At 42.6% G+C, this 15,262-nt stretch overlaps 1 protein-coding gene across 4 annotated transcripts in view; it reads left to right on the top strand.

Moving 5' to 3' along the window:
• The first annotated feature begins 1,132 nt into the window (after positions 1–1,132).
• Positions 1,133–15,262, top strand: part of VSNL1 (visinin like 1) — a 71,769-nt gene continuing 57,639 nt past the window's right edge. The window contains exons 1-2 of one of the 4 annotated variants that reach the window (XM_042979808.1): positions 1,133–1,195; positions 14,212–14,378. In XM_042979808.1, coding sequence (XP_042835742.1) covers positions 14,217–14,378 — 162 coding nt within the window. In that variant the 5' untranslated portion in view covers positions 1,133–1,195; positions 14,212–14,216. Of the gene's footprint in view, positions 1,196–6,209; positions 6,328–14,211; positions 14,379–15,262 lie in introns of those variants that run through there. The other 3 variants (XM_042979807.1, XM_042979806.1, XM_042979805.1) reach the window with 3 other exon arrangements.

Raw genomic sequence — 15,262 nt, 5'->3', positions numbered from 1 at the left:
GATCTATAGGTCTATTTTTGTGCCAGTAAATCCTTCACTTATTCAAGGAAAGCTCAAATTTCCTTTCCTGAGTCTTTGCTTCTTCTGGTTAAACATCCTCCGTTCCTTCAATTGCTGCAATTGTATTAAGCATTCAAGCCCCTCCCCAGCCCCCAAGGACCAGAAGCTGGTAACTGGGAAAGAAACAACCTAGCCTCTAGGTACTGGAAATTCCCTCACTTGAGTAAAGAAATGCATAGATCAGGGCAACACCCAGGCAAGAAAAGAGAATGGTGAACCTTATATTGAAATAACAGTTTCTGTTCTGGAAAGTACTTTCTTCTTTCTCATCTCCTTTAACAGTGCAGAATAGTGAACAGTGGATCAGAGCCTTGCAGGGTTCAAGTGCAAACTCCACCAATTTTTTGCTGTGTGACCTTTGGAAAGTTTCCTAAATTCTCCAAGTCTTATTTGCCTTGAGTGTAGAATGAAGGCATAGTAATATTTACTTCATTAAATTACTATAAAGATGAAATGCATAATCCATGAACACAATAGTAAGTGATAATATAAGCTATGGTTATTACTGCTAAAATGTTAGTCATATAGATTTATTGTTTTATTTAACTCTTTAAAAAATTGTTAATTGAAGTACAGTTGACATACAATATTATATTAGTTTCAGGTGTACAACATAGTGATTTGACAATGATATATACATTACACAGTAAGTGTGGTTACCATCTGTCACCATACAAAGTTACTACAATATAGTTGACTACATTTCCTATGCTGTACTTTTCATCCTGATGCCTTATTTATTTTATAATTGGAAATTTGTACCGCTTAATCCCCTTCACCTATTTGGCCCATCCTCCCACCCCCTTCCCTGTGGCAATCATCAGCTTATTCTCTGTGTTCATGAGTCTCTTTCTGTTTTGTGTTTGTCTGCTTGTTTGTGTGTTTCATTTAAGATTTTGAGGTAGTTATTAACATACACAACTTAAAGTTGAAAGAACGGGATAGGAAAGGTTCAGGAACTTGCCCAAAGTTACAAGTTAATGGACATGCAAGGGTTCGGGATCTCCCTCTCTAACTCCTAGGCCTATGCTCTTCCTTGTAGATGCCATCACTGCACAGCATGATGGAAGAAGCTACTTGTGACTGATTCTTTGGGTTCTGCCTTGGTTACATAGGTGAAGTTGTAAGTTCTTAGGTAAAGGTTAGTAAAAGTTTCAAATGTATAATATGATATATATGTCTTGAGATTTCCTTTTGGTTTCAGTGTGGAAGGGCATTAGATTAATGGGAAGTAGAGATATGATTGACTATTCATATGCAATATTTATTTAATATTCATATTTAATATTCAATATGCAAATTGGCTGATGGGGAAACATATTCCTTCAAATTATTACTCAACATACTGCTCCAAGTGACAGTGACAAAGCCCAGAAGCATTTGTCATCCCCACAGGGTGCCAGAGGAAGCAGCACTTCCTCTCCCTCAGCACATGTTACCTGTGCTCTCAGAAGGCACATGGCCGGCCGGGAGGGAGGCCGGTGGAGGATGCCACGTTAGCAGCCTGTGCACACAACTGCCAAGTCAAACAGAACCGGAAGGTCTAATTTTAGCCCACTCAGCCTTGGCATTGTCCCTTTTAGCCAAGATATTTTTCAAGCACCACAATAAAGTGCTTTGTTCCAGCCTTGCTGGATACTTCACAAAGGCCCAGCAAGGACAGGGTGAGCAAAATTCAGAACTGGAAACACATCAAAGACAGGAACCTCACTGGAGAGGGTCAGCACTCCTCTAGCAACCTTTGGTGAATATGTCCTTTCCATCCACCTCCCAGAGCTCCAAGAAGGGGCCCATGGTTGCCTCCCTCTTCCTCCAGCTTGTCAACCTTCTATTGGCTGCCTGTCAACAGGTGTCTTTTCTCTTTCGTGCTAGGATTTGCAATTTACTCATTCTCTTTTCCCCCTGCCTAATAAACCCACTTCTTTCCATATATCCGGATCTTGTTTTCTTTCCTGAGATGTCCAGAAAGTGCCCTAGATTAAGAGCTAGAAACAATTTTACCATTTATAAGATTTGTCCATTACAATGACCTAGTGAATTAGGTGAGGTGGAAACTTTGATAGAATTTTTGGAGATGAGAAAACCGAAGCTCAAAATGGAAGCCAACTGTGGCTAAGGTCACACAGGAAAACACTGGTGGAGTTGGGACTTGAACCCAGCTCTGTGCATTAGGGAAAGTCGTGGTCCACCAACCTGTCAAAGCAGACAGTCCACACAGGCTATTTGGGAGGGCCCTGGAAAACGTTTCCTGAGAATGTCAGTTGGCTTTATAGTCAACAGCTCCAAGTTGAAGACTGTGAATCACCATTTCCTTATTTCCTGGAAAGAAGGTAAGGAAGGTTGATCCACAGACACATCCAGTGATGCTACTGTTTCCAAAGCCTTTGTAGGGGAGGAAAATAATTTTCGCTTAACCTTTCCAGGTTCTTGGCTAAGATTCCCACCCCTGGCCCCCCATAATAAAAGACAAATCAACAGGAGGAAAACAAACATAAGTCTGATAACATGTATACCTCTTGCATACAAAGGAGATACCCAGAAAAACCAAAATGGACCAAATCATCACCTTAAATATCATCTCCAGCTAAACACAAATAGAATGTGAGGGACAGAAGGCAGTTTGGGGGGTCTGTCAAGCAAAACAGTAAACAAGGGTATGGTTGTTATGCACATTTAATTCAGTTGCCTTCTCCATTGACAGAGTTTCTAGAGATTTAGTCATCTCCCCCTTGAAGCTCCAAAGTGAGACACCCTTACAAATGGAGATTTCTCTTATGAATATAAATGTCTCTTTCAGAAGGGTAACTTCTACTCATCTGTTAGAGATTGCCCTATGTCTTCTGTTTCTTAAAAATACTCAGCCTAAAATAATCCTGCACCGAACAGGCATAGATTGGGGTAGCAAATTCTGCTCCCTTTCACCTTCTTACCTCTTTCCTTTGACCTTCAAGTAGATCTCTCTCGACCTCATTAGACAATCTTAATCCAGCCTTAGGCAGCCATAAGTGATGATCTCTGGGATCATCATCTTTTCTATCTTTTGAATTTGAATTTCAGTTATTATAATGAATACTGGAGAGTGCTTTAGCATTTACAAAGCTCTTTTCTATCTTATATCTCATTTAAACCTTGTGATAACACATCAAGATTGATATTATCATCATCAGTCTCGCATGGTAGAGCTGAGCCTCAGAGAGGTTTCCTGACATGATAGATCCTGAGGGTCAGGAACTCTGACCTGGCCACACTTTGTCTCCCCATCAATGCTTCTCTAGGGCTTTGAGATGGGTGAGAAGGTGGCAGATTCAGGGTTCTTCTGAGCCTCTCCTCCATGTTCATCATTTCACCCAGAGCTACCCAAGATAGTCCTCAGAGTGGTCTTTGGTCTGGAAGTGAACCCTGACATATTGCTGCATCAATTGTGGGAAAAGGGAGTGGCATTAATTCAAAGCATCTTGGAAGTTCCCTTTCCAGGATGCCTGAGACTATTTTCTGAACAAAAGACATTTTGTTTGTTGAGATTATTTATATATTTTTTATGATTATAAATGTTACATGTGCTCATTATAAAAAGTTCAGAAAGATATTAAGAAATGAAATATTACCATTATACCACCAGCAGTCATAACCACTGTTAAGATTTTGATGTAAATTATGTACTGCCCAAAGTTTCTGTGCACACAAGCTTGAGCTTGCATAAAGCAAAGCTTGCATAAAGCAAAGGCAAGGTGATACACATACTGTCTTATGACTTGCTTTTCTAACTTAACAGTCTATTGCAATGTCTTCTCTCCTCTTTTCTTTCTTTTTTTGGACCTCAAGTGCACATTTATGGTAATCATACTCCTGTGTTCATGGCACACTGTCATCATTGTATATATAAAGCCCTTTTTGGATTTTATTATAAATATTTTTTTTTATTTTCTGTACTCCCACTTTCCTCTTCCATTCTACTGTGTTTAATACATGTCCTCAGTTAAGTGTTTATCCTTAAAAATACATAGTTGTTTTGTATATTCACATGTTTTAATGTAAATAAATGACATCAAATCAATACCAATGTATGTCATTAGATGTAGATCTCTATTACTACTTCTAATGGCTTCATAATTTCCATTGTGCGGTTATAACCAAATCAATTTAACTAGTTTTCTATGACGGACATTTAAGTTGTTTCTTAGAAGGTAGGGTTTCTAAAATTATTTTAAACAATGCTGGAGTAAACATCCTAGTATATACATCTCTGGATTTTTGTGATTGTTTCCTTGAGATAATTTTGAAGGACTACTTTGCAAATAATTCTTCACACAATTTTTCAGCTCCTAAAGTAGTTTTATTACTGGTTCCCTAGAGTTCCCTCCCACACCTCCCTCTTTCTTTGTTCCTCCCTCCCTGTCTCTCTCCACGTTGCTGGTGTCTCCCTAATGGCACTTAGCACATTCATCTTTGATCTCCGTTTCATATGTTCTCTCTTATCGCTCAGCTGATAAGCTCTAGCTAGTTGTTGACAGAGATCACATCGTAATTAATTGATTCAACAACATTTCCTGGGCACCTGTTCAGTGTAATCTGAGGCTAACCTGACAATCACTCTGCCCTTGGGGAAGCCCGGGTCTAGGGAGGTGGCAGACGTGCCTTACGGTGGGCAGACGTGCCTTACAGCGACCATGCCCTGGCAGGTGGCGTGGTGAAAGCAGTGTATACAAGAGTCAGGGTGTAAAAGAGGAAGCCAGATAGTGAAGTCACCCCAGATGAGGTGTCTCATCTATGTCTAGAACATGGTTTGGAATTTACTAGAAGGCTAAAGGGGAGCTAATAGGAACTGCCCTCAAAGCCAAAGGAATAGCTAGTACACAACCAGAGGTTCAAGTTGATGCAGCAAGTTGGATCACGGGCAGGGGTGAAACTGAAGAGCTCCTGGGTGTGGGGCAGCAGTGGCCCAGGTGAGTGGTCTGGAAAGCCTGCTGCGGATTGGATTCAGGGTGAGGCTAATGGGAGTCCACTAAAGGGGTTAAGCAGGACAGTGGCATAATTGGATTTGGTGTTTTAGAAAGGTCATTTGGCTATTATGTGGAAGATGGATTTCAGGAGGGCAAGACTGTCGATGGGAAGCAAGTTTGGAAGTTTGGATAATGATAAAAGTGAGAGATGATGGCAGTCTCAACTAAGGTAGTGGCAAGAAAGAAGCTGATGGATTTTGAAAGAAAGTTAGGAAGTAGGATCTACAAACTATTTCACTTGATGATTGGTCGGATACAGGGATGTGATGAGAGGTAGAATCCTGCATAACCCCCAGGCTCTGAATGGACCCTGGGCAGATGGCAGGGTCATTTACTGAGAGAGGAGCGCAGGAAGATATATTGAGTTTGGTATGGATGTAGGATACAAAGGTGGAAATGTCTAACAGGCAGATGGAGATATTATCTAGTATTCAGGAAAAGCTTACCTTGGAGATGATTTGGAAGCCATCTTTATCTTTGCAATATAGCATAATATTGAATAAAAGATTCTTGAATCACTGAATGAATGAATGAATTTTTAGTGTCATTCTCCCTTCAGATAGAACATTTACTTCTATAAGTAAGTAAAATTTACTTCTATAAGTTTGAGACTTTCAAACTCTCTGTATTTAAGACCCACCCGCATGAGTTAAACTATTTTTTTAGAATTATTGTAGAAATAACAATATAGGGACACAGTAAGTGCAAACAGCTCTCAGAAAGGAAAGACCACCAGCCTGAGAATCGGAAGACTTGAGTGACTTTGCCACTACCTATAGACACTTGGACATGTCACTCTCCCATCAGGATAGATATCTCAGATACTTCTGAGAGCAAGGACTTGGATGTCTATCCTGACCGCTGATGCTCAAGGCTGCTCCCAGCCCGGGGACTGGTGATGTGCAGGTGACGCAGGCGCCCCTGCTCTGTGATTCTCTCCCGCAGCTCCCTGCTGCTCTGAGATAAGGGCCACGGTCCTTCCCCACTGGGACCTGGCAGCACAACCTAGCACACAATCTGTTGGACAGAAGGCTGTGATTATTAATGAAAGCATTTCCTCTGTTACCTCACAGAACTAAGTGAGGTTCTGACACTGCCGGAGACGGCCTGTTTCCTTTCATAGAAATCAATGCTCAGAACACATAGAATGGTTGGAGAAAGATGTACCAGGAAGTAAAAATAAGATGCAGAAAAGTGGGTGGCTGCTTGAAACACTCCCAGATGAAAGGTTACCAGCTATTAATCAGCTTACACTTCTGTTCAGTGGGTGAGTGGGGAATTAGATGGAAACTTCACTCAACAGTTGATGCTTAGTCAAGGCTGTGGGGTCCTCAGATGACTTCCCTCTGTCAGGTTGGATATGAAGCACTTTTACTTGGAGGAGAAGAAGCAGGAAGCAGGACCACAGTAAAATTTCCCAAGTGCCAAGTATGTGTACTTCTGTTTACACATACCAGGTCTGGTACGAGATGTCAGGGTTAAGGTGACGCCTAGATATCGAGGCCTGAATCATGAAATGTCTGCCTCCCCATCTTCTGGAGCCATCCAGTCTGCTGGGTCCCATGATAAAGATAATAATAGCTACTGTTTGTTGAACATCTGCTATGTGGCAGGCACTGTGGGAAATAATTCAATGTGTTATCTCATTAATTCCCATAACAACCTTGTGAGCAAATTTCATCATTTCCATTTGACAAATGAGTAAACTGAGGCTCCAGTGGGCTGAGTAGCTTATCATAGAACACCATAGATGTTCTCTATGCAGCAGGAACATCATTTGATCCAGGTCTGCCCCCAGGATACTTATTTTTGTCCCGCCAAACTATGTCCAGTGAAAAATAAAAGAGACATTGTGTCCCAATAGAAAAGGAAAAGAACTTGTAAGAGGGGGTGAAAAGGAAACTGAGTCTGAGTAGAAATTTTTCCAAAGTTATAGCCCAACACCGGGGCGCCAAGTGTGGCTTCGGGTTTAGCCACACTTCCCAGATGTTTAAGAGATGCTCTTTGTGCCTGGGCAAGGAGGAAGAAGGTAATTGAGTCGGACCCCCAAAGCCAGTTAGGCCACTTGATGCCTTGTAGTCCCTGAGCACCTGGCCACCTTGTTACCAGGTGGGTTTTAGTTTGGAACCACCTAGTCAGATCCAAGGGCTAATGTTCACAAGCGGCTCCCATCCTGGTCAGGGCTGTCCCCAGCTAAGGCCCTAGGAAACTTCAGACTCCACCCCTGAGCGGTAGAGAGACTGTTCAGGTGGCAACTTGGCTGGAAACAACTGGGACAGGCCTAGAGAGGGAGGCCACTTTTCACAGCCTGGTGACAGGGACATAGATCGGCTCTTCCTAGTCCTGCAGGGCCTAGGACCCTCAACACAAATCAGTACCCAAGGGTCACAGACCTGGGCATTATAGCAGCCTCCAAGTCTTCTTACCCAGGCTTAGTAGCCAAGGTGCTGCTAGGCACTGTCACGGACTTGCTGTATTCCCCTAACCTTCCTGGGACTCTTCTAGAAAACATAGGGGTCAGATCAGATGATTGATCCGTGGGACCCACTTCTGCTTTCACCTCCATGTATTTATTATCCTTTCTGGGTTGGAACTCTTGTCATTTGCCCTGATGGTGCCATTGCCACTGCCATCAAAATGTTTTTCCTCATTTATTACAGATCGAATAAGTACTCATGCCTTATCTTGAGTCCCCAGGGATTCAGTCCCTCCTAACCTTACCTGTTTTATGCTTGCAGGCCAGACCTGAGCTGTAATCCCATGAGGTTCAGGGCTTGAGGTAAAGTCATCAAAGAATGCCAAAAGAAAGCATTTTTCCCCTTTTCTGAAGCTGTGGGGGTCCCCAGAGACAGCAAGAAAGGCCAGCCTGGGATCCACACTCTGCCTTTGGGGAGATGCTGCTAGAGGCTTGAGAATACTCTGTTGAGGAGGCTACAGAGGAGAGAGGCAGAAAGAGCCATTGTGTCAGATAATTGTCCTTATTAGAAAAGAAAACCCCACACAATGTGCTGGGCAACTTTGAGGCATGGTTTTCAGCGTTGCTTTAACCATCTCTGGAAACTAGCAACCTCCTGTCATTTGTTTATAGCATCCCAGGGAGGTGGTAATGGAGATTGTTTCAACAACCCAGCTGGGAGATAAACGTGCATCCTGGCTTGCAAGCTTTGGGTGTTTGGCCTGAGGACGGTGTGCTGCTGGGGTTGGAGGGTGGGATCCCCCAGCCGGGTCAGGAGACCAGGGTTCTCATCCCCACTCGGCCATTGGGTGCCCGTGTGATCTTTGAGATTCTCAAGCTCTCTAACCTAAAATCAAGGGGATTAAAAGCAGAAGAACGCAGGGACAAATCTTTTCAACTTTGGTCTTCCCTAGTTGTGTGATTTTTAAATTCTTAATGTTAGTCCCAGTGCAGGATCTTGAAACAACATCAGGGGTGTCAGAAGGAGAGCGCGAGCCATTAGCGAGAACTTAGGTTATGTCTGTGCTGCTCTGTGTGTCTTCTCCTCAGACCATCTACTTTGATTTTTGTTCATGATTTTCATCACTGCTCCCCCAGTTGACATGCGTTGCTTGTTAAAAGTACAGATTTCCTTCTAAAGGAGGGTCTTAGGAAGCTGCATTTAAAAAAAAATTTTTTTAATGTTTATTTATTTTTGAGGGAGAGAGAGAGAGAGAGAGAGCATAAGTAGAGGAGGGATAGAGAGAGAGGGAGACACAGAATCTGAAGCAGGCTCCAGGCTCTGAACTGGCAACACAGAGCCCAAAATGGGGCTCAAACTCACAATCTGCAAGATCATGACCTGAACCCAAGTTGGAGGGTTAACTGACTGAATCACCCAGGCACCCCAGGAAGCTGCATTTTTCACTAGATAAGGATGATTCTTTTACTCAGGCACATTTGGGGAACTCTAGTTTAGAGCTGTCACCTGAAGACCACCCACAGGTGAAGTTGCCTGATCTGGTGGGCATTTGTCTCTCTGTCCCCAGTGCTCCATAGGTCTCTGCTCTGGGCAGTCATGTCATCAGATCCCACATCCCCAGGGGCGTGAAGGTCTCCTGCATCCAGTTCTGAGCTTTTCAAGATTGGAACCACATCTTCTCTGTATATCCCACCATGCCTAGCACAGAACCTTTCTTGTAGACGACACCTATACCTGTCTGCCGAGCTGAGCTGCCCAGAGCTAACCAGGCCAGGGTCATTGTTGATGCAAACTATGCTATCAAGAAGAAGGGAGAGTGGTAGGAACTTGTCAAGTGTCAAAGAGAAGACAACAATGGAACCAAGCCTTGCAGGAGGAGTCAAGTTTAGACAGGTGGTAAGGGAAACAAAGAGCCATCCGGGCAGGAATCTAAGCATGAAAAGGCCCGTCTCTTCTAGTTATTCCAGTGTACAAGTGAGGAGCCCAGGGCTTAGAGAAAGCACCTGATGTATTCAAAGTTGGCCCAGGTAATCTTACACTACAACGAGCTCTGCTCCCATTTAAGACTCTCTCCACACATGGCTATATTCCATCAGCCTCCAACTGAGCCTCTAAAGCTCTTTCTCTGCTCTGAGCCCTTCTTCCAGGCCTCGTTCCCCACTGGTATGCTTACCCTGTGTGTATCTGCATATGTGGCTGGGCCTCTCTCTCTCAGCCCCCAGTCTTTGCATGAATCTTGCCAGGATTCAGCCAGGCTGATGGCCAGATTACCTGTGAAAAGCCAGGCCTGCTGTTCTGTGTGCCTCATTGCACACAGATGACTCTGTTGTGTTCTAGGAGGTTGGACTTAGATATCAGAGTGGGTAAAGGACCAGCTCAGGGCAACACACACACACACACACACACACACACACACACTACTTCAATCTTCTCTCAGACCCAAAGGGTTTGTGAAGGAAAAATGCCCATGGGTGCTCCTTACCTCCCCTGGTGGTCTTTTCCTCCTTTAGGAAGTCTCTCAGATCTGTTCTAAGGGCACTCGTTCATGTTCTGCCTCTTCTGCTCTAGAGACATGGCTGGAAGTGGAAGAGAGGTGGGCAGAACTCAAGGCAGGAAAACCAGTTAGAAGGTGGCTGCAGAATCCAGGCAAGAGAATATGACAGCCTGTATCAGGAAACCAGTGGGGTTCTGGAGAACGACATGTATTCTGAGCAAAGCTTTATTAGCTGGTTGAGCTAAGGCGAAGTACTCATTCTCCCTGAGCCTCAAAGTCCTCATCAGTAAAAGGCAGATGATAATAATCTCTTTCTTACTGGGTTGTTGCGTGGGTAAATGTTGCCACATGAAGACTTTTGTAAACTGTAGAGTATGAAAACATGGTCTTTTCCAGGTATCATTTGCAGTTTGGTGCTGGGCTTTCATCACCCACAGGCCCATTCCTGGTGCCCATCACTGGTCCTGTTCTATGCCTGTCTTAATAGACTGGAATGCCAACTTTAAAATAATGCACTCAAGTGCCTGTGCCCTCCCTTCTTAGGCAACAAATGTTCAAGTACCAACAGGCGCCCAGGTAAAGAATCCACAAAACCAACCTGTGTGGACTCTTTCAAGACAAGCCAACTTCAAATCTGTGACTCATATTTCATATTTACAGAACTTATGCTACAGATCCATGAATGATGGGGTTGGAAGGGCCTTAAAGGTCATGTGTTCCAACTCATTTGTTTTTCAAATGGGGAAACTGAGCAACAGAGGAAGAAAGGATTTGCCTTAAGATCACAGAATGAACTAGAAACAGAGCTGGGATAACCTGCAGCCCCCCCACACATGGAATATTTTATTTTATGTTATTTATGTCATGAAATCTTTTTATTGGGAATATGATAAGCTTTACTGTCATTTTTACCCTTTCTGTTGTCCTGCTGCCATAATGAAAGACACTACTGGCCCATATCACTGCAGCCCCAGGACAAGGGGAGTATAGGTGGGGAGTGTTAACCCAATGCTTTCCTTCACGTATCAGATATTACTAAGCACCACATTTATGCCAAATACTGAGAATATTGAGACAAAAGACATGAGCTCTGGCTTGAAGATGTTCAAAATTTAGTGACGAAGACAACAAAAAAATGGTCTCTGACGGGGGTGGGGGGCAGGCCATTTTCCAAACAGTTAAATGAAACATTCTTCCCATCTGTTGCCTGCATGTTATATTTATACTTATGATTGCATTGACTCTTTTCATATATACATTACTAGGAGACTGACTTTTCCAGAAAGAAACATACCAAATACCACAACTTGATGAAGGCCAGTGCCAAGGTCCTTGACTGTGGACTCCACTGTGCCCCTCATTCATTCATCCCCTTAAAAATTATTTGTTGAGCACCTAGTACGAAGTAGCAGGGATGCAAAGATAAATAAAAGACAGTCCTCTTTCCCAAGAAACTAACAATCCAGTAGATTGGATAATGAGTAATGAATAATGACTATGAAAGCTTTTACAAGAGAGTGGAGATGCCTTTGAGAAAGGATGCCTAAGTGAGCCTTGGAAAGTCAGCAAAGGTTTCACAGAAGAGGTAGTATGTGAGCGGGGGCTACTTAAAGAAAGAGAAGAAGTCTGCTGAGCAAGTGAAAAGACAGATGGGCAGAAAATGAGGATGTGAATAGGCAGGACAGGTGCCAGGCGAGGGAGATAGGGCTGCATCCTGTAGACAATGGGAAGTATTGACGGTTTTAGGGAGAGGCTCAGAGAGCGAGGTTTGTATTTTAGAAATTCATTCAAGCAGCCATACAGAAGGTGGGCTGGGGTCAGAGATCTCGGTGAGGATCATGAACCCAAACAAGGCGTGATGAAGGCAGTGGCAATGCTGCTTTGAGCCAGGCCAGAATTTGATTTTCTCTGTAACCCATCTACTGCCAGGCACACCTAAGTGATAATGCTGAGCATGACCCATAACCAAGAAGCATGAAGTGATGCATTTGAGTCTCCAAAATGGTGATTCATGGTCCTGACAGTGTTCCCTGTGTGAGACCACCCTCTCCCCAGTCAGTCAGCAGGAACATAAATGATCCATGGAGAATCCACGCTTCCTTGCTTAAGAGAGAAGCTGACACGCTGTTGACCTTCTAAAGGCATTTTTGAAGGCAGTTTTTAATAGCCCTTAATCCATTTTCCCATCATTAATACAGACCCACTCTGGCTTGTGGTTTTGGTAAACTCTAACAGTCTTTTCCCAACTAGGGCCTGGCAAAGTGACTGATCCCTCTCTCATCCCTTCTTTCAGCGCCAAGAGGCACTGATTCAGCCTTGCGAGCTTTCCTGCTTTTGCCCCTCCTGTTCCTTCTGAAATGCCTTCCATCCACCTGTCTGTCTGTGATTGTGCATTCGAGTCTTACTAATCCATGTTCAAAATCTGGCTCTGCTACGCATTACTTGTACGATCTTGTACAAGAGAGCTGCCCTAATCCTTATTGCAGAGCTGTCATAGGGCCAAAGATCGAGGGTAAAATGCTCAACACAGTGCCTATCCCACAGCCAACCCTCAGTATTCAGCAGCTGTTATTGTTAGGTGAGATTCTAGTGCAGAAATGAAAATTTGTAATTCTCTACTGCAAACAACAAAGTGAAGTCCTGAAAGTTTGGTAATACATCTTTCGATTAGCAGGGTAACCATGGATTAGAGTGTTCTTACCCAGCTTAATTACACTTGACACCTGAGTACCCAACTTGATTTCCACATCCAGCTGTGGAATCCCACAGTAACCTATTATTAAGAGACAGTTGCTAATAAGAGACATGGAGCTTGAAATTAAGAGCCAAAATCAGTCGAGACGCTCCACAATAAAAGAGCAAAGTGGCTGCTCCTCGGTCCTTTGCTCAAACAGAAGAATTTGGAAGAAAAATGGCCATTTTCATGATATCTTCTCACTGTGTCCAGCTGGGATGATGCTGAGGAGGAAGCTTTCCCTGGAAGTAGCAAGAGTGGTTTGGTTTCACTACAGTGAAAGGATTTTCAATGTTAGGGCAGGTCACTGACAATGGGTATGGAATCTGTTGTAGAAGGAGGCAAAAAAAGCCCCAACAAAGCATGTGTTGAGATTACCCTTTCTGGGTGATTGCAAGTGTAGACCTGCCTGGAGCCTGAGAGAGAATTTGTCTCAAGAACATTGAAGGCCTAGATCCACTGGGGTAAAATTTTCAAAGCCTAATTCAGTTCCCGCATCAGGGTTTTGAAGATCTTGTGGCACTTTCCTTATTCTGGTGGTCCTTCAGATTTTCAGTTTAATTTTGCTTTTTAAATCAATCTGTGGTTAAGCTTGGTTTTCATTCTTTTTTTGTTATAAAACAACAACATTCAAGGGAAATTTTTAAAAATCACCTTCAATTTTCTGGCACTAATACAAAAAATAGTTTAATTTTGGAGTATTGTTTATCTTTGTTTACCTACTTATTTCTTAATTAGCCATCACAGTAAATCTGAAAGAGTTGAGTTATTATATAACATATATAATATAATACAATACAATATAATATAATATATATTTAGTTATTATATAATATATATTTGGTTATTATATAATATATACTTTAGTTGTATTCTATATGTGTAACATATATATTATATACATAATTTTATTTAGGAAGAAATTTAAGATAAAACAGTTCATTAATATTGCCCTAAGTAACATACATGGCAAACGGTCAATAACCTGGCACATAACTGATATAGGTAACATTATTTTATGTATTTTATGCACTGTTATTTGCTGATCAGATTTCCCAAGTCTGTTTGTGATCACTTGGCTATAAAGCCTTCTCGTTGCGTGTGTCAACAATCCCATTTAATATCCTTACAAACTACATGTAGCATTAGGCACCTAGGCAGCAAGTGCTAATGGATTTTAATTCAGAAAAAGAGGGCATAAAGAGTTCCCATGTACTTTACATGAATAGCAAAAACAAGGATGGCTGTTTCTCCTTGTAGGATCTATGCCATGTAAAAGGGGACACGTGACGGGGAAGGCTGAGCTCTGCTGCCTCGTGAGCTGTGAGAAGAGTCTTGTTCTGTCCTCTCCCTACTGGAATGCCAAATAGAAGGAGGCAGACTTGGGGGAACTTTGACCTGACACACGGGAGGGAGTTCCCACCAAGGGCTGCTCGGGACTCTGACGTGGCTCCTAATCAAGCTTGAAATGACCACAGCTAATTGCATTAATTTGCTTTCCTTCAGGCAGAATGGGGAAACAGAATAGCAAACTGGCCCCTGAAGTGATGGAGGACCTGGTGAAGAGCACAGAGTTTAACGAGCATGAGCTCAAGCAGTGGTACAAAGGATTCCTCAAGGACTGTCCAAGTGGGAGGCTGAACCTCGAGGAATTTCAGCAACTCTACGTGAAGGTAAATGGTTTCCACCTCTTGTTTTCTTAAGGCCACAAAATGCAGTCTTCATGAAATGTAGCTTCCTATGGAATTACAACTCCAAGTAGCCTATCTGTTTCAACCTGGTGGTTTTCCAACCAAAAGGAAAAAATGGACATTTTTAAAAATGCAAAGGGGTGTGTTTTTTCCAGACGTAAGTCAAGCAGTTTCTGAATAAGAAGAGTAATTGTTCAGCCAAAACACTGACTAGAGTTCAGAAGATGACAGTGTTGGGTGAAGGAACAGTAGAAATCTCAGATAATACAGTGTTTGCTGATGATTGTTGACAAGCTGTTAATTATACTATTGTTTGGCTTGTTAAAGGTATCTGCACCTCTCTCCATTAAAGAGAAAGTACCTGGGCCCTTTTTCACTACAAGGTGTCTTCCTATATGCAGATAAGAAAAAAACCTAGATTCCCACATCAGCACATTTGGAAAGGGGTAGGGAGGTCCGGTATACATTTGGGCATCAAGGTCTACAAAATGAACTCTTAACTCAGCATTTTGTACCATTTACAAGTGAATCTTACCCTGGACATTAGATAAAACTGTTCCATGGCAGGCATAATTTCTACTGCAATGGTATTATTTTGGTTTGTCTGAGTTTATCAGTTGTATTGTTTCTAGATTTGGCAGGATCTAAGACATTCTATTTTGTGTACACTTATCTAACGCTAGCCGTGTGGAAAAAATGCATTGTTTTTCTTTTAACTTTTTCTGACTAAAATACCAAATAGAAAACGTTGCTTTTATCCTTTAAGTGTAGCAATCAGTTTGAGCAGTTGAACCATCCTCATGAATATATGTGTGGAGGATGATTGTATAGGCATTGTTTTTACCTCCTGAAGTTGAATGTTTCAC

The sequence above is a fragment of the Panthera tigris genome, chromosome A3 (genome assembly GCF_018350195.1).
Source record: "Panthera tigris isolate Pti1 chromosome A3, P.tigris_Pti1_mat1.1, whole genome shotgun sequence".
Classification (NCBI taxonomy): domain Eukaryota; kingdom Metazoa; phylum Chordata; class Mammalia; order Carnivora; family Felidae; genus Panthera; species Panthera tigris.
Note: the sequence above shows the minus strand (reverse complement) of the source record. Positions and strands in the feature narration are given on the sequence as shown.